At 53.6% G+C, this 17,305-nt stretch overlaps 1 protein-coding gene across 1 annotated transcript in view; it reads left to right on the plus strand.

Moving 5' to 3' along the window:
• Positions 1-17,305, plus strand: part of SLC22A18 (solute carrier family 22, member 18) — a 31,758-nt gene that overhangs the window by 7,273 nt on the left and 7,180 nt on the right. The window contains 4 exon segments of the mRNA XM_006860812.1: positions 132-264; positions 11,627-11,713; positions 12,187-12,332; positions 14,875-14,975. Of these exon segments, the coding sequence (XP_006860874.1) occupies positions 132-264; positions 11,627-11,713; positions 12,187-12,332; positions 14,875-14,975 (467 nt within the window).

Consider the following 17,305-nt stretch of genomic DNA (forward strand, 5'->3'; position numbering starts at 1 on the left):
GGGAAAGGGAGGGTGTTGGGGGCGAGGCCTGACCTAGGGGTCGGGGTGAGGGGTGCTGCGGGCAGGGGCTTGCCGATACGAAGCGGAGCCTGCGTGCGAATAGCGCGCTAAGACCCGCGTCCGGCCTGCAGCCGCCCAGATGGTCATCACAGACCTGACCCCTCCAGAAGAGCGGCCCGTGGCCCTGGGAAGCCTGGGCCTCTGCTTCGGCGTCGGCCTCATTCTCGGATCCCTACTTGGCGGGACCCTGAGCGCTGCATACGGGTGAGTGACCGGTGGGGCGGGGCCGGGCCGCGCGCTCCGGGCCCCGCCCACCTCTCCGGCCCTGGATTTTCGCATCTGCTCCGATTGAGCCCACTCGGAGGGAGACTGGGCGGGGCGCGCTGCGTGGACAGGGGTGGGGCGATCGGCAGGGGGCGGGACGCGCGGTCGGACGGGGGCGGTTGTGAGGCAGGGGTGGGGTGGGGTGGAGAGCGCGGCGTGGCCGGCAGAGGGCGCTGCCACACCGCACTGAAGTCCCGGTTGATCTGAGTCGGGACCCAGGATTGAGGCGGGTGGTCTGTGAGCGCTCAGCCCTGGGCTGACGGAAACTGGGCTGGAGTTAAAGGAAATCAGGCGGCCGGGGTGGGGCCGACACGTGGGCCTCGATCTGGGAATGGGTATTTGCTGAGCTGCTATTGAGCCGAACCCGGAGTTCTGGAGGACGCCCCCTGAGCGCAGTCTAGGGAGTGGTCCTAGCAGTCACGTGTGGTGGGAGGACAGAGGAGATGACCCCGCACCTGTGTGGTCCCTGCACTCTACCCGTCCAGCCTCCGTCTCTGAAATAATGAACCCCTTCCCAGCTGTCCCGGAGACTGCAGGTGGTGGACCCTGGGCGGGGGGCTCCAAGCAGGGGCCAGGAGAACGGGGTCTGGCCAGGTGACTGAGGGTGGGTCACCTCATCTTGCTTTAGTTTCCCCACTTTGATAATGAGCTACTGATGGGAAGTGAGAGGTTGGCCCCCAGCTTTGCATTCTCCAAGGTGGGGGCCTTTCCAGCCCCCAGGCTCTCTCTTGTGGTGCCCCCAGAGACCCCTAGGCGTGCACCTCCTCCACAACTCCGAAGACTGGATCCGTCGCCCTTCCCCCTACCTCTCCTGGGAGGAGACCTGAACTCTGGCCAGGGAGGAAGTGTCCCTTCCGCTGCTCAGAGACCAGCCCCGCCGTGCGCCCCACCCCCACCCCTGTCCCACCCAGGAAAGGCCCATTTCCACCCCCATGCTCCACATGCCGTCGGTCTGCTTCACAAGAGTGGACCTTGCCCTTCACATTCACTCAGCCAGACTTTGATAGGGTGTGGGGAGCTGTTTCCTGTCCAAAGGCTCCATGCCCGCTGGCCACCAGCCATCTCTGGGGCTCCATCCCAGACAGTGGCTCCCTTCCCAGTTCCCCATTTACACAGGGTACCACTTCGTGTAGGGGAGACACTTCTAGGGCCACCAAGTTCTCCAACTGTGGAGAGCCTCAGTTTCCCTAGGCCAGCCTGCAGCCTGGGTTCCCCCCAAATACCTACAGACAAGCCCCAGAATAGTGGCAGTTGGACTGAGAGCTGTCCCCAGGGATTCAATTAGGCAGGAAGATGGACACAGTGGTTTTATATGGCACCTCCTTCCCTGGAGAGGGTCTCTGGGGCTCTGCCCAAGGCCCTGGGCCTTCTCTCCCAGCAGGTCATGTTCTCTAGTAGGTCAGATAGGGTACTAGGGTAGGGGGAGTAGGGACCCCAGTGATACCCCGGATGCTGCCTCAGTTCCTCTTGGTTATGACGTCACCGATGAGTTACCAAGAGTGCTTAATGACAAACACTCAAGAAAGCCAATCTGTACTCATTTTAGCTAGAGTGAGGTTTTCTTTATTCGATTTTGCAAAATCGGGCACCAGACCCAGAGATAACAGGTAGATAGATGAGCCACGTGGCTGGCTGGCCTAGAATTTTATCTTATTCCGAGAAGGTCCCTTCCACATTTCCTCATTGAGTGAGTACTTTGGGGTTAAAATCTTCCCTGAGACACTGCCTGTACCCTTCATGACTGTATTATTTAAAGTTCCCCCCTCCCCGCAATTCATCCTGTTCACATAGTCCAGGAACATAGGCGGCTGTTGCTATGTGAATCCACAATCTACATCTAGTCTAGCAATCTCCTGGGCCCTTGATTCCTGAAGATGGACCATCTTGAGAATTTCTCACAATATATTTTGTTCAAACCTGTGATTCTTGTGTTCTTGTCAAGTCCCAAGTCCCACAATGAATTTGAGTCTGGGGAAACTATGAGTCCCTCCTCAAAATGAAAACCTATCTCTAGATGATCAGGTATAAAAATAATCAAGTAGCAGCCGGCTCTGCATGGGAAATGGGTGTGAGTTCAAGGTGGCAATGCCAAAGCCACACCTAAACTGTACCTGGGGACTCAGGATGACCTAATGCTGGATTGAATGCCAGCGTTAATGTCAGTCTGGGTGTCCATAGGTGCTTCAGGGACACATGGAGTAGGCAGTTGGACATGGGTCTCTGAAGTTAGGAGACTTGTCTAGGCTGCATCGTTAGACCTTCTTGTGGGGACGTTTCCTTTTGCCCTTTTCTTTTTTCTTTTTTAATAGACTATTTCTTAGCACCATGCAGTATTAGGCTAAAAGACAAACTGTGCAGAAATTAGAGTCCCATATCCACTGGCCTAGCAGGGGTCCCCTGTTAGTTACATTTTAAATCATGTGTTACCAATGAAGAGCCAGTATTGATACATTGTTATTAACTAAATTCCTGGGGGGAATGATTAATTGCTTGTCTACTAGCTAAAATGAAATTCAAGGGAGCTTGGAAAAGTTTGTGGAAACATGGGATTAAAAGATAATGAAAAATTTCCACAAACTTTGAAGCTCTCTCCCATGTGCCTGTGTGTGTATGTATCCATTAGCTTTTGTTTTTACTTTTTATTGTGAATTCTGTGAAGGTTTACAGAGCAGATCATCAATTTTACGCTCAACAGATCTTACATTTCGATTCATCTCAATGATTGCGGTTCCCTCCATGAAACATCACTTACCCACTTCCTCCCTCTGGTGGTTTCCCTTCCTCTCCTTTCCCCACCCTTCTGAGCTCTTCCGTGGGTAAAGGCTGCCCTTTTGATCTTGAATGATTGACCACACTATGTACATCACTAGAATTGTTCTCTGTAGCCATTAGCTTCTCATTCAATTCCAAGTCCTCACAAACTTTTTGAAGCCCCCTTGCGTGTATTTATATATGCAAATAGTTCTGCTGAATTTAACTGGCTTGGTGCTTCAAAAATGTCATGGAAAAATAGGATGAAAAAATAACGGAGTTATTCAATGATTTTTTTGAAGCTACCTTATGTATGTGTGCGTATGTATTTATACATATGTTGTTGTTAATCGCTGATGAGTTAGCCTGTGTAGGGTTTTCAAGGCTGTTTAATCTTTTGGGGAGCAAAAAGCCTCATGGTTCTCCCAAGGAGTGACTGGTGGGCTTGAACCACTGACCTTATAGTTCTCCGTCCAGTGCTTATCCTACAGAGCCACTTTACTCCAATATGTGTGTGTGTGTGTGTTGTTATTGTTGTTGTTAGGTACCATCGAGTTGGTACAGACTCATAGCAACCGTATGTATAACAGAATGAAACACTGACTGATCCTGGGCCAACTTCACAATTGTTGCCAAGTTAAGCCCATTAATGCCACCACTGTGCTATAATCCATTTTATTGGGGGGGTCTTCCTCTTTTTCTCTGGCCCGCCACCTTACCAAACATTACATCCTTCTCTAGCAACTGGTCCCTCCTGATAATATGTATGTGTGTGTGTGTGAATGTATATATATGTTGTTGTTGTTGTTAAGTGCCATTGAAGCAATTCTGACCCATAGCAACCCTGTATAGAGTTTCCAAGGAGCCACGTATCTTCTTTTCTAGTTCTGAGTGTACCACTGTAGGATAAGCACTGGTCAGTCTTTCAAATACTTGTCTTAAAGGATGACCCAGCAATTCACTCTTAGGTCTTTGTCTAGGAGAAATATAAACACAGTTCCACTCAGGAAAAAACAACAAAAACAAACCCAAAGCAATTAAAACTTAATTAACCTATCTTAATCAAAATCAAGCACAGGACTGCAAGGTCGGTTTGAACCAAAAGGTCGGTGGCTCAAACTCACCAGCTGCTCCTTGGAAACCCTATATGGGGTCACTATGAGTTGAAACCAACTCGGCAGCACTCAACAACAGTAACAACATATATGCACATACACACATACATGAGGGGGCTTCGAAAAGTCCATGAAACACATCCATTATCTTTTCATTCCATTTTTCGTGAACTTTTTGAAGTAGCAAGCAAGTTAAATCCAGCAGAACAATTTTACATTCACCCTCAAGGTTTGAAATCATCCTCTGCCCTGAGCGACCATCCAGGCCCTACACTCTGGATTCTGGGTCCAGGGTTTCAGTTCTGCCCTCCAGGCCCACTGGGATGACAGCTCTGTTCCCTCAGCTGCCATTCTCCTAGTCCCTCTGAGAGGCAACCCCACCCATTCAGACATGGTACCCCTGCCCTACAGCCCGACTCACCAGAACCCACACTTCCTCACACCAGAGTTGGTGAAGAAGATCCAACTCTTGGAAACTTCGGAAACTGTGGCCCTATCCTCAGAGAAACCCAGAGGTTGTGGTTCCAATTTTGAGAGCCCCACCTGTTAAGACTGAGACCCCAGGTCCAGTGGTCTCTAGAAGAGGCCCCCTGGTCTCCACTCTGCTCCAGCCAGCGTTACGGTGTTCATTAGCTCTACTGATAGATGCTCAGGCGCACCCCACTACAGCAGTTGGCACTAACCAGAAACCCCTCAACTTTCTCACCCACGGTTCAGAGAGTCTAAATCCACCACCAAGTACCCAGAGGCACCCCACTCTGCCTTGACCTTGAGGCGCTCAGCTCTCTTGTTCCGTGAGTCAGCTCCCGTGCGTCTTGTGTGGGTCTCCTAGTTCTGTGACTAACTTCTCAGCCCCTGCCCCTCACCCTCTGTACCATCTCCATTTTTATAGCCCTCCTCACTGCCTTCTGAACCCTCATCAGAGTGACCTCTGATGTCCGTAATCCCACCAGCAGGTGGGTTTAAACTGCTCCCCTTGTGATTTTCAGTCCATTGCTGATCCGACAGTACCGTGTAACATATAGGTCAGGTATATGTACAGGTGTGAAACTGTAAGATAACACAGCTGCTCCTAGGGAATGTTACGGTGATAGTGAAGTAGGTTCCGACTCATAGTGACCCTGTACAGAGTTTACAGAGTTTCCGAGGCTGTAAATATTTACGGGAGCAGAAAGCCTCATCTTTCTCCCGTGGAACAGCTGGTAGTTTCGAACTGCTGACCTTACAGTTCACAGCCCGATTCGTAACCACTACGCTACCAGAGCCCCTTAGGGAATGCTATACAGGCTCGCTATGAGTTGGAACCGACTCCACGGCACCTAATAACAATAAGCATGTGTGTGTGTATGTTTATATGTTTGTGTGTATATAACACACATAAAGGAGACCCTGGATGAAACAAATGGTTAAGTTCTGGACTACTAGCGTAAAGATTGGAAGGTCAAACCAACCCAAAGGCACTTTGGCAGTCAGACCTGGTGATCCGCTGTGAAAGGTCACAGCCTTTGAGAAAACCCTGTAAGAAAACACGAGGATGAACTCACTGGCTCAGGTGAGGGTTCCTTCCGTCTATGCTGTGGGGCTTGTGGGTTTGCGCAAGCGCATCATGTCCTGTGTCTGAGATCATAGAGTTATTCACAGTAGTAACTCCCTGAAAATCCCCTGGCAGCTCTGGTCTGTGTGCTCTGTAGTTCTGCCTGGGGGGGGCGCGATTACGGTTATAAGCCCCAACAACCATTGTCATGTTTTTCCCTGGTCCCTCTTGCTCTCAATGGGTCTGAAGACTTAGCTCCACCAAGTCGCTGCTTCTCATTCACACACAAACAATCATTCAGTTAGAAGCTCTTTATTGCAAAGCAAAAGTGAACGTCAGAGAGACAAGCGGGTCTATGTTGGCGAGTGGAGAAGCCTCTTTGGGACTAGGGTACACTGCCTTATAAAGGCATGGGGCCTCTTCCTCGAAGGGTGTGCTAATACATATTAATTAGTGGTTACGAATTGGGCTGCGAACTGCAAGGTCATCAGTTTGAAACTACCAGCTGTTCCATGGGAGAAAGATGAGGCTTTCTGCCCCCGTAAAGATTTATAGCCTCGGAAACCCTATACAGGGTCACTATGAGCCGGAACTGACTCCACACAGCACCCAACCAACCAGTGGTACGTTGAATATTCATGGTTTTATGAGTCAAGGGGCACAGGCTTCTTGGAAATGGGGTGCCTTCCGCAGCTGTCAGCTTTAGGCAGTGTCTTCATGGGTAGTCTGTCTGCGACAAGCTATTTCTACTAGGGTTTTACGTTCTGATTACCTTTTCTCTGTCTCCAGCCTTCTCTTCTCAATGTTATCCTTCTTGTTGGACTAAAGATGTCCTCCTCCCCAGGGTAAGATAGGTCCAGGACCCCAGAGGTCCTAACTTGTCCCGGACACCATGAGCTCCCTCCCTGCTGTTGTCCAAGCCCAGGGACACTTCACGAGTGGCCTGGGAGCAGTGACCACTGTCAAGCTAGTTGAGGCAGCCGACCCAGGTGGCTCAGACAGACCCAACATGTCTGCACTTGTCCCAGCTGATGCCAAGTCTGTCCTTCCTGAGATTGTTCCCAGCAGGCCAGACCACAGGCCGGAGCAGAGTCATTGTCCCACCCTTGGGAACTCCACTGCAACCCAGACAAGCCACTTGCCCTCCCAGCCCAGCCCATTTCCTGATGCTCCCCGGCCTGTGTTCTCCCCAGTCCACTCACCCCTAGAGATGCTTCCAGGGTAAGCGAGCCAGCCGGGAGCTAGAACACAGGCTCTGTGAACAGCAGGTCCGCCCACATTCTTTGGTCCCACCTCTGCCTCCTTTCACTCATCCCAGCTGCAGACCCTCTTTCAGCCCCCTAGACCACCCTGCCCCCAGTTCTTCACCATCAGAAGCATTCTGTTAGCTCCCCTTATTTCCTTTTATGCCGAGATCTAAGGTGCTTTGTAAGAGCCATGAGTCCCTTTTCTGGTCTCCGGGGTGACCACTCTTAACAGTCCTTTAATGAGTGGGGAAACTGAGGCTCAGGAGAGCGCGCGGGCCCTGGTGCAGTGCCGGGTTTCTCTCATGATGCACACGCCACACGGAGACTTTGGAGCGTAGATGGCCTTGTACCTAAAGTTGACCCCCCCCCCACCAGCCTTTGTGGCCTTCATAGAATTTGTCTCGGAGTGGAGGGAGAGGTACAGGGGGGCAGGCTTTGGTGACCTCTGCCCACTGCCCTCCGGTCAACCACATCCTGAGTTGTACCAGGGTGCTGATGTCCACCAGCTGTGGGTACCCCTCACCTCCCCGGGTGCCCCAAACAAGGATGGGCTCCATGGTCCCCGGGCTTGGCTCCTCCACAGTCCAGGGCAGGGGTCTAAAAGAAAGCTGCAACAAGGAAATGCCCCTACCACCTGCAGCCTGGGCACCCTGACCCCAAAAGGCCCCACCCTTGGCACCCACAGCCGGTACAGGAGGAAGTGGGAGGGTACTAGTAGAACTGGTTTGGGCCCCAGGGCTCCCAGGGAGGGTGGGGTTGGCGGCTGGACTGGGCCTGAGTCACAATGATAGGGCCGGGCTGGGGGTGGGGGCTCTGTGGCTCACAACCTGGGACAGGGCTATAGTGAGGAGAGGATACAGCTACCCAGGTTTCCACCATGACTCCCCCCTCACACACACACGTGGGTCCCTGTGGGGGTCCCCAGCCTTCCAAAGGCAGACACTGTCATCATCCTTAGCCTCATATGAAAGGGCGCCCGAGACCCACCCTCCACGGTGTGCCAGCCTCTAGCCGATGCCCCTGCCCCAAGGGGTTCCCGTTCTGGATGTAGATGGATGGTCCCCAAACAGCAGTGCTGGCCAGGGGGCAAATGGATGAAGGGGAGTGGGGTGCCCGTAGGTGGGGTTTGGGGGAAAGGCACGAGCAGGAAGTTGGGGAGTTGTCCATGGAGGGAAGACAGGAAGTCACAATGTCAGGCTGAGCGGTGGTGGCCAGGAGGCCCATGGTCAGGGTGTCCTGGCTTAGAGGGCATGAGGCGGGCATCGGAGGGGAGGTGGACATCCAGGGGGGCTTTGGGGAGGTCCCCTTACAAGCCATCTCAGGTGAAGGATGGGGCTGTCTGCTCCCCTAAACCCTAAGGAACAATTCTCCTCTCTCCTACAAGTTTGCTATGAGCTGGAATTGACTTGAGATGCAGTGGGATTGGGTATGGGGGTTTTGCAGGCTATGGGGGGCCTCTAGGGCCCGGGCAGTCAGAGGGTGGGGTTGAATCAGAAGTGACCCCAGAGTATTTCCGTTTTCACACACGAAGCAGGGCAGGTCCCATCGGTCTGGGGTTACTCAGCACTCTCCCACCTTATCTGGATCCTGGGGCCTCAGAAGACAGTCGGGGGCCGGGGACCTGCTGTGTATCTGGGCCCTTTGGACTGGGTGGGGCTGTCAGGAGCCCTTTCCCTGCTGATGGAAATTCCAGGTGACATAGCAGGTTAATGAGCAGGTGGTGGGGCGGGCTGGGACCTAGTGACTCAGCCTCGTGGGAGACACAGGGCCCTGGATGAGAGTTCCTCAGTGTTGGCCGAGCTGAGAAACAAGTGGTCACCAGTGGCAGGGGTGGGGTGGGCAGAGAGCACATTCTGAGAAGCATTAGGTCCAACAGAGCCTGGAGCATTTTTCTGTGGCCCTGGAAGCCAGAAAGGGGGTTTGGTGGCACAGTGGGCCAAGCATTGATGGCTAACCTCAAGGTTTGCAATTCAAACCTACCAGCCGCCTGTGTGAGGAAGACGAGGCCGTCGGCTTCCGTAAAGATTCCGTCTCAGAAACCCTAAGGAACTGTTGTACTCTGTCTTATGGGGGGTCTCTATGAGTTGGATTTGACTTGATGGCAGGGAGGTATTTTGAAGGGAATCCAGAAGCAAGTTTGAATCAGGAGAGGTCCCCAATTTCCAGTTTAGACGTAGCTGAGGGTGAGTGAGTTGTTTTCTGTATCCCCGGGATGGACAGTCCAGGGCAGCCTGTGGCCAGGCCAGAGGAGGCAGCTCCCAGTAGCAGGCATGGGGAACCACGACTCATTCCCTGATGGCTGGATGGTCTGGGCCATATACCGTCACCTCTTGAAACAGGTGGAAGCGGAAGTCTGGTCCATGAGGAATTGCCACTTTAGAGCTGGCAGGAAACACGCACAGAGTCCAGGGCCCGGGATGGTCAGACTGCCTGTCCTCCAGAGGACGTGGGGACCCTAGCCTTGAGACAAGAATGAGCTGCTTCCAATGTGGGATGGCTCGGGGTGCACACAGGCCCCTGACTAACACAGCCTCAGGGTGTAGAGACAGAGGAAGTGAGTCACCCAGCATCTTAGCCACAGGGAGAGGGGCAGGAAGATCCATCTGCCCAGCCGTAGTAAAAATAAAGCGGGTATGTGCCGTGGAGTCGACCCTGCATAGGGTTTCCAAGGCTGTCAATCTTTACCGGAGCAGAAAGCCTCATCTTTCTCCCACGGAATGGCTGGTAGTTTTGAACTGCTGACCTTGAGGTTAGCAGCCTGATTCGTAACCACTACACTAGGGGGCAGAGACTAATCGAATGGGCTTCTGCCATCCTTGCTTTGTCTCGACATTTGTCTCGTTTTGCCTTTTTATTGTGGTAAACATAAAAGTAACTAAACCTTTACCATTTTCACGCTCAGGAATCATTTTCATGCTGTTATTTCGCCGTCACCCTTAACAGAAGCACAGTGTCCTCCCAAAGTGGGGTCCCTTCCAGTTGATTCTGATCATGGTGACCCCATGTGACAGTAGAACCCCTCCCTGGGTTTCCTCGGCTGCTCTCTTTACTGGAAGAAGCCCTAGTACTACAGTGGGCTGAACCGCTAACCAAAGGCCTGTGGTTTAAACCCACCCACCGCTCCGAGGAAGAAAGATGTGGCAGTCTGCTTCTGTTGAGATTTACCACCTCAAAAAGCCTGATGGAATAATTCCACTCTATCCTATAGGGTCGCTGTGATTCGGAATCGATTGGCCGGCAGAGTTTATTTGTGGGTTTTTTTGTTTTTTATCTTTCTTCCTCAGTGCCACTGGTGGGTTCAAACTGAAGACCTTTTGGCTAGCAGCTAAGCACTTAATCACTGCATCACTAGTGTTCCTGTTCCCCGAAGATCGCTCTGGGATTAAAAGCATTGGAGCCCACGAGAGCCCCATCCAACATCCCAGTCACAGAAGGAGTCTGGAGGGGGCTGCCTGGGAAGTGGGGCGTTCTCCCCAGTGTTTGGGGGTGTGAGAGCTGGGGAACAGGGAGGGAACTTCCATTGCGACCCTCCATCGTCCTCACACCGAGGTTCTGCTGGACCAGAGGGCAGGGGTGGCTTCCGGTCGCCTGTCACCCTGTGGTGACAGACGACATCCTGCCTGCCGCCTGCCCCTCATGTCACCAACCTCCCAAAATAGCCCTCTAAGTGGCTGCCTTGCTCCAGGCCGTTCCAGGGCATAGAACAGAGATCACGGCATTGTCCCCAGCTGGCTGACCAGGGCAGTGACGAGTGTGCCTCTGGAGACTATGGTCCAGAAGAATGGGCCTTTCTCTGCGAGGTGGCTCTCCTGACGTCACCATTAGCTCTGCATCCAGAGGTGGGGTGTGGGGCCTGAGCCCAGCCTCGTCCCTCCCTGGGGGTCAGGCAGAAGCCTCCCTCAGGCCCCAGCAGCCCCCTGAATGCCCCACCGCTCCTGCTGATGAATGGGAAGGCACACTTGGAGCCAGAGAATCCAAATACTCAGAGCGGAGGACAGAGGGCAAAGGGGAAGGCTCGGGGCACATGCCAACTCCACCCGAGACAGACCGGATGGCCGAGGGCAGGAAGACCACCCCACCCTCTACCTGGGCTTGGATCCCAGGGGCTTCCCTAAGACTTGCTGTTGTAATGACATGGTGTGTGTGTCTACATGTGTGTACATGTGTGCCCATGGTACATGTGTGTATGTGTATTGGGTGTGGGAGGGTATTGGATTACTCACCTGTAAAATGCATGTGTGTACACGTGTGTGTACTTGCCTGTATGTGTATTGAGTGTGGGAAAGCCTCAGTTTTCTCGTCTGTAAAATGTATGTGTGTACATGTTATTATATTGCGTGTGTGCACATGTGTACCTGTGTATAAGCATATGTGTATTGGCTATGGCAGGGCCAGTTTCCTCATCTGTAAAATGGCCCTCCTGACAACCTCTCTTGGAGGCCCTGGGGCTGTGGCCACAGTGTGAGGGTCAGGGGTGTCCTTCAATCATATGACAAGTATTTGTGCCCTGAGGGGCCAGGCTTGCCCCTGCCCTGGCCATGGGGACATGGGAGTTGGATTGAGCCCGAGGCCTAAAGGTGATTAGGACTGTGGGTGGTGGGGGTAAGGGTAGATCTCATGCCCTCCAGCCTTGCTGACCACACTGCCACCCCCAGGATCCAGTGCCCTGCCCTTGTGGCGCTTGTGGCCAACCTCCTTGGCACCGTCTTGAGCTTCATCGGCATTCCAGCCAACACCAAAGGGCCCACTGCCACCTCAACAGGTAAAACCCCCTGAAGGCTCTACCTGTGTGCCCACGAGCCCCTCCTCTTCCTGACAGCACCGTGGCATCTCTGGCAAGGCTCCAGGCCAGGGGCACCCAGTTTCATTCCTGAGCCCCTCCAGCATGCAGAGCTGGGTTCAGGGACGTGGTCTTTGTCTTCAAGGTCATGGGAAGGGGTTGGAGAGGCTGGAATCACAGCAGAGGCAGCATTAGGAGGGGAGGACCAAATCAGGGTACAAGGTGCTGCTAAAGAAGTACTGAGCAGGTTGGGGGCTGTGGTAGAAATGCCACAGACTGACAGACTGAAACACAGAGAGGGCAGCAGGGCCAAGCCCCCTCCAAAGGCTCTAAGGCAAGACCCTCCTCAGCTCTTCCAGTCTCTGGGGACCGAAGGTGGCTGCATCGGGGCAGAAACACAGCTCTAACTCAGAGAGCCGGGTGGGGAGAAGCTAGAGGGAAGCAGGTGGTCTGACTGTCTCTCGATGCTCCAGGTGGGCCCAAGGCTGGCGTGTTTGACCTGAAGGCTATTTCCCGCCTTCTGCTGCTACCTGGCATCCTGCCTGTCTTCCTCATCAAGGTAGTCTCCGGCTTCCCCTCAGGTAAGTGCAGCTAAGAGTTCCAGGCCTTGGGGATGGGGCGGGGTTGGGGTTGTGTCCACCCCTGCTCTCTCTTCACAGCTCACCTGAGCCACAGGAGAAGAGGGAGACCATGTCCACCTCCGTCCCTACCAGCCTCTCCAGACCATGCCCTGAGGACCCTAGGAAGTGGTCACTGAGGGTCTAAAGTCCGGGGGAGGCTGTAACAAAGCACCATCAGCCACCCAGGGCCTTGTAAGAAGAGCTGAGGGCTGAGGTCAGGGCACCCACAGGGCCACGGTCTCCCTGAAGGCTTATGGGAAGGAGCCTTCCCTTCTCTAGAGCTTCTGGGAAACCCAGGCATCCATTGGCTTGTGTCTCAATTGCTCCACTCTCAGGCTCCATCTTTGTAGGCTGTGTTCCCTCTGTCTTTCCGTGTCTCCTCCCGCCCCACCCCCACCCCACCATGGCTGTCCTTTAAAAACGACACCACTCAGATGGGATTAGGATCCAACCTGTTCCCATGCGACCTTATGTGAATGGAGCTAATTACATCTGTTGTTTTGTTGTTGTGTGCCGTGGAGTCAGTTCCAACTCAGAGCGACCCTGTGTAGGGTTTCCAAGGAGTAGCTGGTGGGTTTGAACCACCAACCTTGTGGTTAGTCGTCCAGTGCTGATCCTACAGTGCCACACCAGGAGTCCAGTTATACCTACAAAGTGGACCCAACCTCCACACAGGGCTGCATTGACAGGTGCCAGGGTTTTAGCCTATCCTTTATGTGGGAATGGGGATGGGGGGGCGGTGTAAGACATGGAGACCACGTCTGACTTTCCGTAGCTCCACAGGGGAAAGATGAATCAAACTCAAAATCAGCCCAAGGCCGATTCCTGTGAGTTGGAGATCAGGCGAGCCTCCACCCTCCAACCTTCTTCACCCTATTCTGACACCAAGCATCCCTCCCACAGCCCTCTCGGCTTCACCTCTGGGTGCCAATAATCCATTGCAATGACGTATTATAATAACAACAGCTCATAACAACATTCACAATTGTGAAATTTGTTAGGAAAGTGAACAGGGGACAATTCAGGATCGATACCAGCTCAGGACAGCAGGTCTCCGGTCAGGAACGCCTCCTGTCTGCCAGCCTGCAGGCTCTCCTCACTCCTGTCTTCAGCCTGTCAGCCGTGTGGTCCCTGGGCCTCTGGCCTGCTGCGCATAGCAAGCGTTACCAAGCTCCCTTAGCCACTCTGTGAATGCCCAGAGGCCATACTCTGCAGGTCAGCCTTTCTCAGTGCGTGCACCTAGACCCACAGCTGCTCTGTCTCTCCCTGCCACCACCTCTGTCACCACCTCTGCTATAGCTGCTTTTCCAGGTAGGGATCTCATGCTCCACTCCTGCTCTTCCTACCTGATGCTCCTGGGGTTGTCTGTTCCTGATTTTGTGATGCCTCCTTTTAAACCTAGTGGGAGGACAAAACTAACCAATCCCGGCCTTAGAGTCCTGTACACCTTATTTGCATGCTGTTGTTGTTAAGCGCCATCAAGTAGATTCCAGTCGATTCCGACTCATAGTGACCCTGTAGAGGGTTTTCAAGGAGCAGCTAGTGGGTTTGAACCACCAACTTTGCGGTTCAAGCTGAACTTGCAGTCCAGTGCTTTATCCTACAGCACCCCACCAGGACTCCCATATACATGATCCCACCCAAATCACTTGGTGGGAATTAAGAAGACATTGGCTAGAAAAGCCGGAAGGCGCTCTGGTAGAATAGTGGTTATGAACCGGGCTGCGAACCTCAAAGTCAGCAGTTCGAAACTACCAGCTCTTCCATGGGAGAAAGATGAGGCTTTCTGCTCCTGTAAAGATTTACAGCCACAGAAACCCTGTATAGGGTTGCTGTGAGTCGGAACCGACTCCACAGCACATAACCACCACCAGAAAAGCCATATCAAGTAAACTCACGGTACCACAGGGGCCCGGGGACTGAGTTCTGTCCACACCACTGGGTCCCAGCCACAGAGCTTCCTTGCAGCCTCTCCCGCTGTCCCTGTCCTGCCTCTGAACTCCGGGCCTTCTCTGTGGAGAAGAAGGTCATCTGAAAGTAAATAAATGCAGGCTTTCTGAAGATGTGCTGGCCCTGGTCATCATGACAGATAGCCCCCAGCCCCTCATTCATCCTGAGGGCGTCCCTGACCACAGTACAACCAAAGATGTGTGCACTTTGTCTCTCAGAAACCCAAGGGACAGGGGGGAGAACAGATGAGCAAATCTACCCTCAACGTCCATATCTAACTGCTTGTGCTAAGGGACTGATCCCCTTGAAGCAGAAAGCTTCCAGGTCATGGAGAGGGATCAGCCCTGGGCTCTGAGTGCTTCATCCAGATAGTTGTCTGCTTAGCAACCCCTAGCTGGGCTGGGGAGGGTACTTCCTGTGCAGACTCTCTTCAGAGAAGACTTGTAGCTGAACTGGTTACCATGGGGTTTCCTTGAACAGTTGCTGGGGTGTGGCCCCGTGGTGGGCACGGGCCAGGTGGGTGGGCACACCCTGACTGTCCTCCACCCTCCAGGACTCTTCATGGTCATGTTTTCCATCATTTCCATGGACTTCTTCCAGCTGGAGGCTGCCCAGTCTGGCTACCTTATCTCCTACTTTGGGGTTCTTCAGATGGTGAGTGGGGTCAGCATGCTGTCTGGGTGGGGTGGGGCATGGGTCTCTCCTGTTGTTTCTGTCCTGCCCAGTGGGGCTGCCCTCCACGTCAGTGGTTCAGGACCATCTATAAGCCGTGCTGCCTCTTGGCTCTTGTCCCTGGCTCCGTGTCTCTGCTCCTCTGTGAGTCTGTACCCAGGCCACAGCCCAGCTCCACACCCTGACCAACAGCCACTGGGCCCGTGTTAGCTGATTGGTCTCTGTGAGCCCCCGGGGCTACCCTAGCGGACCCCTCGTGCTGGGGACTGTAGATAATATTTTCTTGGCTCTGGAGGTTGGAAGATTCTGTTGGAGGATTCTTCCTTGTCTCTTCTGAAGGCCTTGGTGGCCCTCTGATCCGATTCCCGTGTCCCACCAACCCTGTGTGTCTGTCTTACATCTCCTCCCCTTCTCCTACCAGAGCACCAGTCATTGGATTTTGCTGTTATTGTTAAGTGCCGTCGAGTTGGTTCCGACCCATAGCGACCCTGTATAGGGTTTCCAAGGAGCAGCTGGTGAGCTTGAACCACCAACTTTGCAGTTCAAATGACTTTGCAGTCTGACGCATTAGCCCACAGCGCCACACCAGTATCAGGGTCCGCCTCATTCCACGGTGACTGCACCTAACGGCATTCCATCTGCAAAGACCCTGTTTCTAAACAAGGTCACCTTCACAGACACCGGAGACTACAGAGGACACAGTTCCACCACCACCCCCCGGCACCCCCAAAGCCTTGGCAGGTCCAGACCTGACACATGACTCTCCCCCAGCGCCTCCATCCCCAGCCAGAGCAGCAGCATCGTGCAAATGTTCGGACGGTCCAGCCCCCTCCCACCCCTTCCTGGTTGTCACCATGCTGAGGGATTGAAACCCCCACCACCTTCTCCCCTCTCCACACCATTGCCTTGGTCAGGATGGTGTCATTCTTACTGGCCACAGCTGCCCCTCACCACCCTGATGCCTCACTGCCCGCCAGCCCCTCACTGCCTTTTCCTCTCAGGAGCCCCTGGATCTTTCTGGAACACGTCTTTGCTCTTGGTGATTCTGAACACTCCATTCTCCCTTTGTGAGCACCCCTCCCCTCTCCCCACCAAGCTTGGGTCTGGTGGGTGCTCCTCCATCCACCTGCAGACCCCCAGTGACCTTGTCTTTCTGCCGCCCCTCCAGCCTCGGGCAGCTGTCTCCACCCCATCTCCTCTTGTGCATTCCGATCAGTCCCTGGCTGACAGGGGCAGGTGACATCATGTGGTCGCCCCACCCGGGATGACAGCCGGAGCGAGGGAGGGGCTATTCTGGGACCAGGCAGGGGGCAGCCTAGAGGGAAGTTTGGGGGGGGTGCTGGGTAGATGGCACGGGCACATGGGGGAGCATTCCGGCACCTCAAGCTGTCTGTGCTCTGGGGATGGGGAGGAGGAATGGGCTGCGTGGGAGAGGGAAGGGGAACATACAACAGCAATAATACCCCCCCCATGTTGGTCACAGGAAATTTTTTCCCAGTCCCCCAAGGTATGCAGACTCCTTGGGGAGGACACAGAACCTCTGGCCTGCACCCGTGGGGGGATGTGATGTGGTGGCCTACTTAGGTCTGGGCCTTCATCCTCTGTGAGGGTGGGGGAGTGCAGAGGACCCCAGACAGGTCCAGACACCGGCTGAGGTGATGGAGGAGGAAGTACTTAGGACCACAGGCATTTCCTTGGGGCAGGGGACCAGGAGGAGGGGCCTGGCTGCTCTATAGGACAGATCCAAGTCAGGGTACTCTGAGCTGCAGAGAGCCTGTCTAGGCAGAGGAGGCTCAGGCCAGGGGACAACAGGGGGCAGGGTTCTAGGATAAGAGAGCTAATTCACTGATGAGAGAAAACGGGTCTGGAAGGACTGGGCCCCCCAGCTCCCAGGTCAGAGATAGTTCAGAGATCTTAAATGACATTGGGTGTCAGATGCACGTGGAAAGAAAACTCATGTACTGTACAATGAAAAGTGAAGCCTTGGACATATATCTGTTGATGCCTTATAGTTCCATGTGGGGAAGTCCCCAGGTCTAGGCACAACGAATTTGTGCTCCACTGTTAAACCACCCAGTGACACTTTAGAAGAAAGAGCTGACGTTCTGCTTCTGTAAAAGACGTAACAGCCAAGCAAACGCAACGTAGCAGTTCTACTGTGTCACACAGAGGTCAGAACCAACTAGAAGGCAACTGGTTTGGGTTTGTTTGTTTTTTTTTAATGTTTTATTGTGAATTATGTGATAGTTTACATGGAAGAATATTAGTTTTACATTCATTCTATCATATATCGTTTCATTGCCATGGTTACA

The sequence above is a fragment of the Chrysochloris asiatica genome, unplaced genomic scaffold, assembly GCF_000296735.1.
Source record: "Chrysochloris asiatica unplaced genomic scaffold, ChrAsi1.0 scaffold00040, whole genome shotgun sequence".
NCBI lineage: Eukaryota > Metazoa > Chordata > Mammalia > Afrosoricida > Chrysochloridae > Chrysochloris > Chrysochloris asiatica.